This window comes from Setaria viridis, chromosome 4 (genome assembly GCF_005286985.2).
Source record: "Setaria viridis chromosome 4, Setaria_viridis_v4.0, whole genome shotgun sequence".
In the NCBI taxonomy this organism is placed as follows: Eukaryota; Viridiplantae; Streptophyta; class Magnoliopsida; order Poales; family Poaceae; genus Setaria; species Setaria viridis.
In genome coordinates, this window is record NC_048266.2 from 36,864,145 (window position 1) to 36,878,027 (window position 13,883).

At 41.3% G+C, this 13,883-nt stretch overlaps 2 protein-coding genes and 1 pseudogene across 3 annotated transcripts; all 3 read left to right on the top strand.

Annotated features, from left to right (window-relative positions):
• Nucleotides 1-1,100: 1,100 nt before the first annotated feature.
• LOC117853692 (VIN3-like protein 2) lies at nucleotides 1,101-5,138 on the top strand (annotated as a pseudogene).
• Nucleotides 5,139-5,741: 603 nt separating this feature from the next.
• LOC117853013 (uncharacterized) lies at nucleotides 5,742-9,335 on the top strand. Its single transcript, XM_034735355.2, has 6 exons — nucleotides 5,742-6,078; nucleotides 6,623-6,745; nucleotides 7,462-7,641; nucleotides 7,714-7,795; nucleotides 8,733-8,797; nucleotides 8,886-9,335. The coding sequence occupies exons 1-6, from the start codon at nucleotides 5,785-5,787 to the stop codon at nucleotides 9,180-9,182; spliced, it is 1,041 nt and encodes a 346-aa protein (XP_034591246.1). The 5' UTR covers nucleotides 5,742-5,784; the 3' UTR covers nucleotides 9,183-9,335.
• Nucleotides 9,336-9,459: 124 nt separating this feature from the next.
• On the top strand, nucleotides 9,460-13,017 carry LOC117853014 (PRA1 family protein H). 2 transcript variants are annotated; one of them, XM_034735357.2, is made up of 4 exons: nucleotides 9,460-10,289; nucleotides 10,385-10,515; nucleotides 12,558-12,625; nucleotides 12,713-13,017. In XM_034735357.2, exons 1-4 carry the CDS (start codon nucleotides 9,718-9,720, stop codon nucleotides 12,713-12,715), a joined length of 774 nt encoding a protein of 257 aa, XP_034591248.2. In that variant the 5' UTR covers nucleotides 9,460-9,717; the 3' UTR covers nucleotides 12,716-13,017. The 2 variants fall into 2 exon arrangements, with proteins under 2 accessions (XP_034591248.2, XP_034591247.1); XM_034735356.2 differs by having other exon boundaries at nucleotides 9,777-10,289; nucleotides 12,558-12,629.
• Nucleotides 13,018-13,883: the final 866 nt, after the last annotated feature.

Sequence of the window (13,883 nt, forward strand, 5' to 3'; positions counted from 1 at the left end):
ACTTAAAAACAATAGTTGATCAACCTTTGTTGTAAATTATGTTGTATTGGGTTGCTTGTCGTCAAAACATTTCTTCATGTTGATTTTGCCTGTAATGAAAATTGTTTGCATATGTTCTAACAGCAAGAGTAGAAAATTTAAGCAAACACAGGTTTTCTTAAGATTCCATCGCACCAATGGTAGTTGCACATCAAGTTTTTCTAGATTTGCTGCTGTATATATGATTGAACACCACAAAATTAGATATACAATAGCTCATTTGCACCAGTGCTTACCTTGAGTACCTTCCATATCTAATGTCATATGATAAAAGAGGAGCACATGCTGCCAATCATGTGCCAATTTATCTGTTTGCCCCCTTTTAAAACGAGAATCTTTATATAGCCTGCGGTATACGTATACCAACTATTAAATGCACCATTATTATAGGGCCTTTTACTACTATGTTTTGGAAGGTGTCATGTGGTTCTGTGACGAAGGAACAATGCACTCAGAATATCTTGGATAACTTGTATTACTTTTCTTTACCACTTGTTGTAGTCATCTTTTTTGTTTTAGAATTGTTGTAAAATATCTTGTCATTTACATTCTTGTCTGTCACCGGTACCTCAAGAGTTTTCATAAGCCTATCATCTACATACTTTTCTGGTGCTGTAGGAGCTGTTCCTGATTTGGCCATATGTCGATCGATGAGTGTCAATGAAAAGAGAGAGCTTGTCCGTGAATTGTCAAAGTGTCAGTTCAATGTACCTGAACAGCTGCAAGAATGGTCTCGCCGTGAAATATCAGAGGTTCTGTGTGCTGAGTTAGGAAGAAAGGCAAAAGAGAAAACATTTTCTTTGATACCAAAACACAAAATGCTAGATTTACTCTTTAAAGTTGTGAATGGAGAATCATCTTATCCGAGGAAATATAAGAAAAGGAAGTCAAACCCTGAGCTGAACGCATTTAACCATCCGCTCCCTTTCAAAAGATAGAGAAAGAATGGCAGTTCATCCTTGCTTCCAGTCATGGCAATGGCAAGGACCCCAGCATTAACTGCTGTAAGTTCACTGACAAACAATGCTCACCTTTGCCAAAATTCAGCTTGTAGTGCTACAATGAACCCAGGAGATAAATTTTGCAAACGTTGCTCATGCTGTATTTGTTTCAAGTATGATGACAATAAGGACCCTACTCTATGGTTTTTCTGCAATTCAGATCATCCATCGCAGGAAGATTCATGTGGCTTTTCCTGCCACCTTGAATGTGCTATTGAAGATGAAAGATCTGGCATTCAGCAGAGTGGACAGTCCAAGAAACTTGACGGTGGTCATCGTTGCACTCAGTGTGGTAAACACAATGATTTGCTTGGGTATTTTTCTTAAACACTGTTTTTACTTATGCCTGTCTTGAAAATTGCATTTGGTGGCACCCGTATGTTTTGGTACTTTTGTTTTCAGTCCTACTCGGTAGCTTTCATATTAAATCAGTTCTATTTTATTAAGCCATCACCACAATTCAGTAATTTAGTACAGCTCTTAGCTTCTTTTTTTTTCTGGAGGGCTATCTTCCATTCTTCCAACCTTCAGTAGAAGGCGAAATTTGTAAGATCACCCTTCTAACTCTCCAATACAACCAAAGGTTAGCAGTTATTTCACTAGGTTTAATAGATCTGTAACATATCTTGCATGTTAGGTGGGTACAGGATGTAAATGTTCCTTCATTGCTGCTTGTCATATTTGCTTCAATAATGTGCAAACTGACTAGAGTTTCAATCATTTCTGTATTCAGAAGATAGAAGTATGAAACATTAGAACTAGAGCTGCGATCAGTCTGCATTTTACTTGAGTTCCTATTGATCTGCACTAATCTCTTACATGCATAAAATTAGCTCAGTATTTGTAAAGCCTTTGATGCAGTTGAGACAAATAACAATGTAATAATCAAAATGTATCTGGATAGCCGTGTACTATACATGGGTACATGAAGTACTGTTCTATGATAGAGGCTTTGTTTCTTAGTTCAGTTATGTTTATATCAGATTTTTTACTTCCTTTCCTTCATCTATATTCCTTTCTCTTTTGCCTACTCCACCTTTGCTGAGCTTGCCAGTGCTTCCCTTTTGTAACAAAATAAATTGAAGGTATGGGTGTGTCTCCCCCTATTTCCCTTCAAGAAAATAAAACTGTAGCTCACTATTACCAGAAAGATGTATACTCCCTCCGTCCCAAATTACTATTCGTTTTGGCTTTTCTAGGTACATAGTTTTTGATATGCACCTAGGTATACACTATGTCTAGATATATAGCAAAAGTTATGTATCTAGAAAAGCCAAAATGAATAGTATTTTGGGATGGGGTGAGTAGATTAGAAAAATACTATCAATTGTGAGGCTTAATAGTGGGCTAGGGCCACATACCAGTGTATGTTAAGGTGATCTTTGTGATGGCATTATGAAATAAAAATACATCCTGGTGGAAGACCTGTGTCGTTTCCTGTAGTAAAATGACCCTATCAACGAGAAGGTATTTTCCATATATATGTAGAGCATATGACCTAGTATATTGACTAGCAATTTGTTTTCCTCAGGTGCTTGGAGAAACAACTATTGGTAGCAAAAAAATGCTCGGCGGTTGGATGTGTTGTGTCATCGGATTTTTCTGAGTCATAAGATCCTCATATCCACCAAAAAGTACTTGGTTCTACATGATATTGTGGATACAACAATGAAGAAGCTAGAGGCTGAGGTTGGTCCTATTACTGCTATTCGAGGTATGGGCCATGGACTTGTTGGTCGTCTTGCTGTAGGTGCTGAAGTTCAGAAGCTTTGCATATGTGCTATAGAGGCTGTCCAGTCATTGTTCTCTGGTTCTTTAACTGCTGATTTGCAAATTTAGAGTAAGTTTCTATGCCTTCTATTTTATACCCCGCATCTGTAATTGGAATTAATGATTGTGTCACTTGTAATCTCCTGGGGTCTCAGCAGCAGCTCTTGATGAAGAACAAGAAATACCCAGGTCAAATGCTCAGGCAGATTTATTGAGGAATTCCTCAAGCTTAATGGTGTATGGTCGAGGAACTTTGAAGCAAAATCTGGATATGATTTTAACTGAATCAGAGATTGCAACATGTGTGCACTCTAGAAATATGCTTGTTGACCCACCTGAAAACTCTTGGTCATTGCCTAAACAGACTAAAAACCACAAGGGCGATTCAGGGAAGAGATTTGATGAGGCAAAATCTATTGAAGAGGCACTTCGGACCGAGTCTGAGCGGTTTAAGAGAACTGAGACTGGGTTGGTCAAAGAAAATAAAGCCATTAGATCATATTTATCTAAAAAATGTGAGGACCTTGCTTCTATAACAAGTTTACGTGCTATTTGTGAGGGACAAATAAAAGGTGAACCCTCTGCCTTGCATATACTAAAATGATTTTTTTTTCAAACGAAAAACTAAAAGGAATTGACTTGTGTTATGTTTTACTTCTTATTTTTTTATAGATCTAGATAAAGAAGTAGAGGAATTGAATAAAGAAAACGAGCTAGTGAATCAAATGATTGATCAAGTGATCAAGTCTTCTGAGGAAGAGAACAAAGGTAATGCTTCTCACTTGCATACATCTGAACTCAGGTAATGAGGCTCCTTTATGTTTTTCTTATTATTTTTGTAGCCCTAAAAGATCAAGTTGAGCAACTGAATAAAGAAATCGAGCATGTAAATCAAACACTCGAACAAGTGAAGAAGTCTTCCGAGGGAGAGAAGAAAGGTAAATCCCTTGCACAGTTGCACACATCTAATTCAGGTAAAAGAATTATCTCCTTACTGAATGTTTTATTTGTCTTGTTTATAGCTCTAGAAGATCAAGTGGATCAACTGAACCAAAGAATCGAGGAAGCATCTCGAGCATTTGAACTGGAAAAAACAATAGCTGAGAAGGCTACCCAAGAGAGGGACATGCTTACAAAAGAATTGAAGATCAGAGAAGTGCCGGCACCTAATTTTAGTCTGTCAATTTTTACCAAGTTACAATCGTTTGCACACCAAATTCAGGCTGAGGTGATTAAGATGGAAAAAGACAATCCTTCTGTTGATGATATATTGGGGGGTATGGATGCTCAAATAAGAGTGCTGCAGGATCGGATCCTTATGATTGAGAATTATTTGGAGAATTCTGCCAGGGATGCCACTGAATGTTCTCTCGGAGATTTCCTTGTGAAGATTTGTGTACTCTGTCATGACTTTGATGTGCAAAGTCTTGTTCCTGAACTGAAAGATGGGGACTACAGAAAAGTTCGTGATGAAATCTGGCCTATAGCCGTTGAACTTAGTAAGAAAGTGAGATTGGCCACTATAAAATGTGAGGGGGATCCAGGGAATATCTTTGAAGAGGTGAAATCTGGCGATCATGTTCTTCAAAATGGCTGTTTGAAGGCTGAAACAGATACAAGGAGTTCATCATGAAAAAAACTTCCAGAAGATTTGAGGATGGAGGACACGATAGTGGACCTGCAGATCCAAATACACCTGTCCAGACAACTTTACATAGAGAGTCCTCACACTTGATGCTTAACAGTAGGGAAACATTTCAGCAAAACCTGAATGCAGATGCTGCTAGGTTGGAGGATGCATCGGATGTGCCTAGTGAATATGAGCTGGCTGGTTCACAGCCATATAATGGCGCACCAGTACCCATAACTAACAAGGGAATCAGTGCAATGGGCAGTGAATTAAAAGCAGATCATCATACTGCTCAAACCAGCCTTTCGAAGCCTGAAACTGAACCTGAGAGTTCATCAAAGAAAAGCCTCTCAGGTAAACCAGAGGAGGTCAAACGCCAGGATGGACAATCAGAAGCATCTTACAAGTACTGTGTTAAGGTGATCAGAAGACTGGAGTGCGAGGGATACATTGAGGCCAGCTTCAGGGTGAAGTTCTTGACATGGTTTTGCTTACAAGCTACGCCTCATGAAAGGAGGAGAGTAACTGTGTATCTGGATACTCTTATGGATGATCCTGTAAGCCTTGCTGCTAAGTTGGCTGACACCTACAACGAAAGGCCGCATCGGGTGCCATCTGGTTTCTGCTGGGAACTCAGGCATTGAATCAATCATTCTAATGTTAGAGTATATGTCTAGCCCAATTCTTTTGGTAGCTAACCTCGCATTCTCTTTTGTCCACAGGAACCTTGTTCAGTGTAATAGTTAGTTAACTTATCACTTAACCATTTTCCCTTTCCATCCGAAGGTAGACAACCTAATCAACACGGGAGCATCAAGAGTTTGCAACTCAAAGCAGGATGTATTTTGAAATCCGTAGGTGATTCAAGAGTGTATAATTTGAAATCTACTACGGACAAGGCCTAAGGGCTGAGAATTTATCCGTATATTTGAAATCTTTGAGTTCTGCTACTATTAGTTTCTTTCAGAGTTGAAGGCTCTGGTCGCCAAGCTGAATGTTGGCCAGAAACGCCAGTTTAACATGAAGCATGTTTGCTCTGGTCGTTTCAGACTTTCAGTTGTAAATCGGTGTTCTCCTACTCATCGTTGTCGAGATGACCAGTTTGCCTGCGGCAGGCGGCATGAAAAACAGCACTGCGAAATGCCAAAGTCCTCGCATTTCAGGGAAGAGAAGAACACCTCCCTGATTTTGGTGCCCTGCTTTCGCAATCAAAGAAACGGAGGAACTCGCTCTCACTGACGTGTGGGCCATGTCACGGTAGGACCCATACTTCGGTGGGACGAGTCCCTGTGCTGCAGAGGACTGCCAAACGTGCTCATGTTCAGATCCTGACAAGAGGCCTCCATGGCGGGCATCCTGGCATGGGCAGCCGACGTGGTCGGCGGCGCCGGCGCCAGCGACGATGAGGCCGACGGCGCGCGCGCCGCAGCCTCGGCCGCGATGACCCCGGAGCAGCGGCTCCGCGCCGCCGACCTTGACGCGAGGGCGGCATCGATGCGGCGCGCGATCCAGGATCTGCGCCTCCGGGTGCCCCCGCCGCACGTCGCGCAGCGGCTGCCGCACCTCCACGCGCACTCACTCGCCTCCTCCGCGGCCCTCGCCCTCCAGCTCAACGCGCACTCCTCCACCAAGGAGCAGGTAGGGAACCCTTTAGCTCCTTTCCTTTGTATTATTGTTCTTGACGTTCTTGACCTTTATAAGTACAAGTCGTCCTGATAATCGTTAATTGTAGCATAGCAGTACTAAAACTAAGTTTGTACAGCCCATTTGATCTGGTTAAGAAGTGCAATTGTTGGATCTGGATCTAGTAGGTGCTTGAAAGATTCGGAACGGGTCTTACTTTGAAACATGTTCAGGAACTATTGTGCGCATATTGATGTTTGTGTATGTTCATTCTGTTATGAACGGGAGACGATACTATTTTTTAAGCTGTGAGTTTCTCTAGGGGACATTACTTGCTTATCTACATTTGTACTTGTTTGTGGTCTGCAAAGTTGGAAAGTTTCTAAATGGGTCAGCTGATACAACAATAGTGTTATTGGTGCATTTACCACCTGTTTAAGTATCAGTCCAGTTTAACAATATTGCTCATTTGATTACTTACAGTTGGTTGCTACTCACACTGGGATAGTTGGGCATTCCTATGCAGATATCTATAATGGATCCTTTAAACTTTCTGTAGGCCCAGCAGAGAGAAATAACTCTCCAAGAAGAAAATGCAGCCTATGAGAAAGCTCTATCAGACTGTAGGCAGAAAATTCAGGAAAGGCAGATGGAGATCAGTCAGCTTCAAAGTAATTTGAAGGTACACCGCCATGCCATTTTTAAGTACCCTGTTTTACCCTCACGCCGTTTTGTATTTTTTACGCGTCTTATATTCAACGACCTGATACTCTTCTATATTAGGTGTTCCTAAGCACACGATGCATATTACATGTTTTTTTTTTCATGTGTATTCAGTTTAATCAGTTTTTCCCATTGTTAGATTACTACTCCTTAAGCATATACTGTGGACAAGTAAACTGAATTCTGAAAGAACTAGACAGTGGTGACAAAGGTTCAGGTTGAACATTGATCAATTCTGATAGCTAAACCATCGTGGTATTGTTATCATTGTTGTTTGCAAAACTGCTTCATAGATCACTTGATTATGTCTTAAGCAAACAAGTGCTTACCACCCTGCTACATCATTCGTTTGTTTCTACCCCTTTCTGTCGTAGGCAAATGTAGATAAGAAATTAAGAATGTTAAGTTTATTTAAACATTAAGTCAGAGCTCAGGAATACCCTACTTAAACGAAAGTGTGAGTTCGTCTCTGCATCAGCAAGGAATTATTTTCTGAACAAACCATGTTGTCCTGTTCTATGATTATTATCATGAAGTCTTTAATCAGCTTATTTGGAGCATTTTCTTGCTTGAGCCATGTGTGATGCTCATCAACTTGTACTCTTCACTTGAACGACAAGATCTCCTAAATGATTTTTATGTTTTTCCTTTTAATAGAGTATGTTATTTTTCTAGGAAATGGAAGTAGCGGAGCATAATTTAAAGGCACAGCTTGAAGATGCTCTGAAGGAGCAAGAGGCTACTCAGCATAAAGTATCAACTACAGCTTCTGAAACAACTGAAAATGCTCTACTGGAAGCTGAATCATCGCTCAATCTTAAGTCTAAAGACTTGGAGGAGAAGAAAAGAGAGTTGGTAGGCCATTCTTTGGATTTTTTTATCTGCTGTTTTTTGAATGCATTGTTTGATTTTTGTCCCTCATCACAGGAACTATTGAATAACAAGGTGCAAACAATAGAGAAAGAGTGGTCTGTGGTTGAAGAAGAATCTTTAAAGAATCCCACTCCTGGTATTTTTTTATTTTTCCACATGTCCACCCTTTCAATGACTTCATGTTGGATTTTCTCATACTTATTCTTCTTTAAAAGATGTCATTATGATAATGAACCTGTTGACTTGTGCTACTTTGTAACTTGCAAACCATCCCTGGATTGGAAATACTTGATTAAAAGGGCCTAGCGTGTCTATACAAAATAATCTCATTTACATTTGTGTTATATTTGAACGAATTAAGAGCACGAAACCATAGATAGCATAAATAATTCCAGTGTTTGCATCATACTTTCTATTTACAGCTTTGGTTTTCAATGAGTTGGTAGCAGATAATTTCTTTAATGGATAGATCTGTAGTTGCTAGAGCCTTTTCCAAAAGCCAACTGCTAAAGACTAAGAGATATATTCTGAATCTGGGAAGAACACAAAATGGGTTATGTTCGTTTACCCCTTGCTTCTATGTGTACCAGTAGACCATTGCTTACGCACAGCACTCAGCATCCAATTTCTACTGATTGACTTGGTAGGGAAGTTTCCTTATCAATTTACAGTCTTAATGCATACGGGAACTAGATTTTTTTCTTGAAATTACACTGTCAGAAATCATATTGTTTCAAGGAAACCATATGATCACATTAATCTGGCATCCAGGAAGTTAAGTTCTACATCATAGAATTAAGGCATATTGCCTTTGTGGCATTGTTTTATAACTGTTTATCCGAGGTGCATGATCCATGGTCCAAAGTCTCGAGTGGGTTCCTTGTTAAGGAAGGGGCAATGAGTAGATGATGTGATGGTAGCAAACAGTTGTCATTTTGGAAGCTCAACAAAGTTAGTTCTATACTTCTATATATTTTATGTGGCTTCTAAAGTATAACTAGGGAAGTGACCATTGATACACCCTAGCTTAATATTTATAGCAATCTTACTGGTCCTTTCTGATAAATATGCAGAGCAAAGGGAGAAGGTCCTGGAGAGACAACTACACAGCCTAATTGAGCAGTTGACTTCCAAGCAAGTCAGTTCTACATTCTCCTACTTTACATCTTCCGAATGGTATTGGCTCCTGCTATCTCAAACTTAATTTTCGTTTTCAAATTTTGTAGGCTCAAGCAGAAATCCTAATCACGGATGTACGTGCCAAAGAAAAGGAGCTGGAACGGCTGAACCATTTGCATAGAAATCTTCACAGCAGTGCCAATGAAACAAGCGCACCACGGAACCGATTCAGCAGAGGTCTTTTGAGTGCCCCTGAAGATTATTATGGTGCCAAAGCGGGTCGGAGACTGTATCAACCTGACCTTAGAACAGAAGGCCAGAAACGGATGATGGTTCTTAGGTCCGCAATTGTACTGTATGTTTTGCTGCTTCATATCGTCGTTTTCATAAAGATATCAGTTTGAAAGCTGTTACATTTGGTAGGGAAGAAAATACTTTTTAACTGTACCAAACATGCAAATATTTGCCATGTAAATAATATGTGTAATTTGTAGAATAATAATGTTTCTGTAGAAATTTATTTATGGGAAAGTCGGCTATGTAGCATCGAAAGGCAACCACGTTTTTCCAAAAATACCATTGAAAGTAAAATCTATACTGTAAAGATGACACTGTAACTGATCTAGTGATCTTTCACACAGATCTGCATTCCCTGAAAAAGAGGGCAGTTCCATGAGGCATTGACGATTAATGTTTTAAACTAATCGAAAAAAATCATTAGCTACGCTAGAGTATTCTCCAACAGATTTATACGCTGAAGATTACTTTGCCTTTGCACCTGGCGCTCTTGCGTCTTGCCTCGGCATCTTCTGGCCATTTCAGTAGCCTCAGCTTTTCCAGTTGGCTCAGCCAAAATAGGAGCCAAAATATGGTTGTGGAGCCGGACCAGCAGCCCACCAAATTGGCCCAGCCAAGCATAAACATACCACGGCCCAGCCCATGCTCAAAGACCCTAGCAAGCTCGTCCAGCCCAGGCCCCGCTCGGCGGCCCACACGCTCGCCATTCTTCTTTATCCTCTTCCTCTCGTCACACGACGCCAATCCATTTCCATGGCGTCCTCGTCGTCGTTCAAGCCGAACCCGCTGTCACTGAGCGTGCCGGACCCCGCGCTCGACCGCTGGCTCCGCGACTCCGGCTACCTCGACCTCCTCGATTCCACCGCCACGGCCCCCTCCTCCTCATCCGCCTCGTCGGCCCCCTCCTCCACCGCCGCCGCCGCCAGCCCCACCGCCGGCCCCGCCTCGCCCTCCTCCGGCGTCGCCGCCGACGTCCTCGCCTTCGCCCGCACCCTCGCCTCGCTCCTCGCGCTCAACCCCTTCGCGCGCCTCTCCTCCGCGGACCTCGCCGCGCCCACCCCGTCCTGGTCCCTCGCCTTCGTCGGGCCCCCCGGCTCTGTCTCCTACTCCTGGCCGCCCACCCCGACCCAGGCCAGGCTCCGCGTCCAGGAGAACGTCCGCCGCTACGCGCGCAACTACGCCGCGCTCGCCATCCTCGTCTTCGCGTGCTGCCTGTATGTTTATTGTATCCCATTCCCCCTCCTCCTTCACCCTCTTCAATTCTCAGAGCAGCTAGCTTGATGAATGAAATTGTGTGAACACCGGGCAGGTACCGGATGCCGATGGCGCTGCTGGGGATGCTGGCCAGCCTCGCCGTCTGGGAGGGTGTGCGCTACTGCCGGGACCACTGGACCCTCTCTCCAGGGATTGCCCAGGCTCTGCTGCACTGCGCACAGATTGGTGAGTAAGCTATTCCTGCTCACACTTGGTTTGATATCTTCTCTTTTCGAAGTAACAATTGGGATTCTGGCGCTAGCAAGATTAAATTGATGATTAGATGCACGGTGTTAGGTTGCAAAGTGGAATGAGTAAAATCAACAGCCTGTGAATTTCAATACCTGAAAGATCGCAAATATATGTTGTTAAAGCATTGGCACCATTTGCTTGTGTGGCATTAGGACAGGATAGATGCATCTGTAAGATCAGATGACATGTAATCTATCATATACAAATGAGAAATGACCATTTGCCCTCCACTCAGCACAGCCAAGTAGTTCATTGAAAAGCTCTGAACAAAACAATATATATGTTGTGAAAGCATTGGTATTATTATGTTTTCTGTACCAACTAGTAAATGTATTTACCATTTTACCAAACTGTTCAGACTTTAGTCATGGCTTGTTATACATTGCTTAAAATGCACAAAGCCTTTTGAAATGCTTAGCTCTAGTAATACATTAGAAGCAATATAAATAAGAATGGTAAACATGGAAAACTTTACTTTTTTCACTTAATAATTTGACAGGGATTAACCTGTATTATCCCATTATCCAGTCAATTTGTGGGTAATACCCATACCCTATCCTTCCTCTGATGGGTAGATGATTTCTGCCCATAGCCTACCCAAAGTTCTCAGGTGTGGATTTGGGCTATGTGTAAGGATGCCCAATGATAGGTATAACTGGCAATTTGGCATCTTGTATTTCGGCTCGTACAAAATAATTTGGGGGAAATCTCCTATTTGCCATCCGTGAGATAGCTTTTCTTGTATATGCCATCGCAATATGCCAAAACATTTTCTTTTCATGCCAAGCATAGAGAGGGCAAACAGCATCACTGATTGATGAGAATGATGTGGATGCTCCTCTCTATAATTTTGGCTTGTGGGAAATGAGGTCCACCGAGATCTGACAGCATATTGCATTGCAGCCTAATGTTGCATAATATATTTAGTCATGAAAATGGGATCGATTGAATAAACTAGAAGCAATAAATAGTGTTCAAATGGGCAGCGATATGAGTGAGGCCTGACATATTTGTGGTCAACATCTAGGCTTTGGTGCTTCTTTGTTAGCTTCCCCCTGCCATTAGTTCCACTACAATCTAGCAGTTTTGAGTTATTTAAAGATCTCGAAATATTGCACTATTTTGAAATATCAGCAGATTGAACTGGCACCTGATTCTTCTTCCTCATGAATTTTGTGTCTTTTGGTGGGGTGGGTGAGAGAGCGCTGAGGGGGTGTTGCTCTGCTAACTCTGCCCAACCTGGGGCAGCTACTCAGCAGGATAGCTGTAGTCTTTTCAGGGTTCACACACACACTAAACAGCTGTTAGACCTAAAACTGGAATAATCCTGCTCACATATATTCTGAAGCTGTGGAGCGTGTGCTGTACTGCTCTTTATTCTGAAATCTGAATGGACTCAAACTGAACTAGAAGCCTTCAATCTTCATACATACATGAGAACCAATTGCTTTTGCATCCGTTAAGAACCAATTCAGACACACTAAGCTCATTATACTGCAGTCAAATGGCACAATATACAGTTTGAGAAACCATTGCTTTTGCATCCATAAGAACCAATTTTCATAATCTAGAAAAATATTACAAATAATTCTCAAAGGTCAATAATCTTGAGGTGTTAACCCCTTCATTTTCACATGCTGCATAGTGCAGACCAATACCACCTTGAAAATAGCATTGAAACACATCCAACTGAGCAAGCCAAAACTAGTAACATAACATACAACTTTCTGTACTCGTATGCTTGTGACCATGCATTCCACTAATGCCGCGTAACTATCCTATGTTAATGCACACTTTTGGGAGACTTCAAACTTTGATTGGAAACAGTGCTAGCTTTTTCCATTTGGTTTTTCACCTTGGCATTGCACATGTCGAGCTTAAAGTATTTTTATTCACATGAATGATGTCATCATTGTTTTCATTTTAAATACCGTTCCTGCTGCTTTGTATTGACTAGTTGTTCTGTTTCTTAACAGCTACTGCTATACTACTGTACATCTGCAACCTGCAGTTTGCTCTTGTGTATGCCATCGGATTGAGTTATGTAGGTGAGCAGTCGGTCTCCAGGCTTTCTCCCATTCTTTATTTCCTATGACTCTCAGAGTAACACAGTGCGCGCTTTGTGCTGCAGTGATGATGTTGCACGCCTCTCTTCGGAAGTTGACTCCCTCAAAGCTACCAGATCCTGGTAACAAGAACAGGAGGGCACAACCAAGACGGAGCTAAGTTACACGTCAGACAGCAGTACAGGTGATGTTGAAGGCTAGAGAGACGCCGTTCAAACATGAGAGATGGATTGCTTTCTTTGGATTTCTGACCAGTTGGTTACCTTTGTTAACACGCACATATCTGCTTACAAAGACAGAACAAGATTTCATGATTTTGTTTGTTTTTCTAATACAAGACAGTATGCAAGCAAAAGCATGGTGCAAGACATACTCATTGCAAGTTGATGGCACCCTGGAATCTGAAGATGCTCTGTTGCTACTATTTCTTAATTGATTGGCAGCAACAGTTGCAGGGTATTGATCTGAAAAAAAAAAAGGGAATCATGAACCATCAGTGAAAACAGCACAAATATAGTGAGCAAATTAACGAACAGATATGAGATGAGGCAGATACTGACAGCTTTAAGAAAGGTAGTTCAAAGTAAAGTATTCCAACATGGAAAGGATATTGATCAAAAGTAATTACTAATCAACCATGAATCTCATTAAATTTCAAGGCAGAGAAGCATAATTTATATGAAAGGACCAGTTGCATTGAACAGAATTATATAGTTACGTATCATGAATATAATACAACCATCGCAAGACAGTTGCAATAGACGATCAAACCATATATGGTAGACAAGCAAAACTAGTGCAACGTAGCAGGACCTAGTTGTTGAATAATGTCCTCGTTGTTGAAAGGCATATAAATCACGCAATTCTACCAATTCTATATAAGTTTGACAAATGAAACCAGGAGACAAGCTAACCGTGTAGCTGTTCTGATGATTCTCCTGATAGTCTAATAATGTCAACTCTTGAAACCAGGGAATCATTTAAGGATAATCAGTTACATTTGCGATCAGACTATTCCGTTAGAAGCTTCTAGAGCAAAAAAGGAAGGTCCAGTTATATTCAGTGAATCTATTCTCACAGATTTCTATTGGGGTCTGCATCTGAATAAAATGCTATGATGATTTCCTTACTACACCCAATTCACATAGATTATTGAATATGAACGATCAGGAAGAGTTGAATTCAGTACCTCATTAACCTTTTGAGAATGTTTCTCAAGGGACCTTGACCATTTCA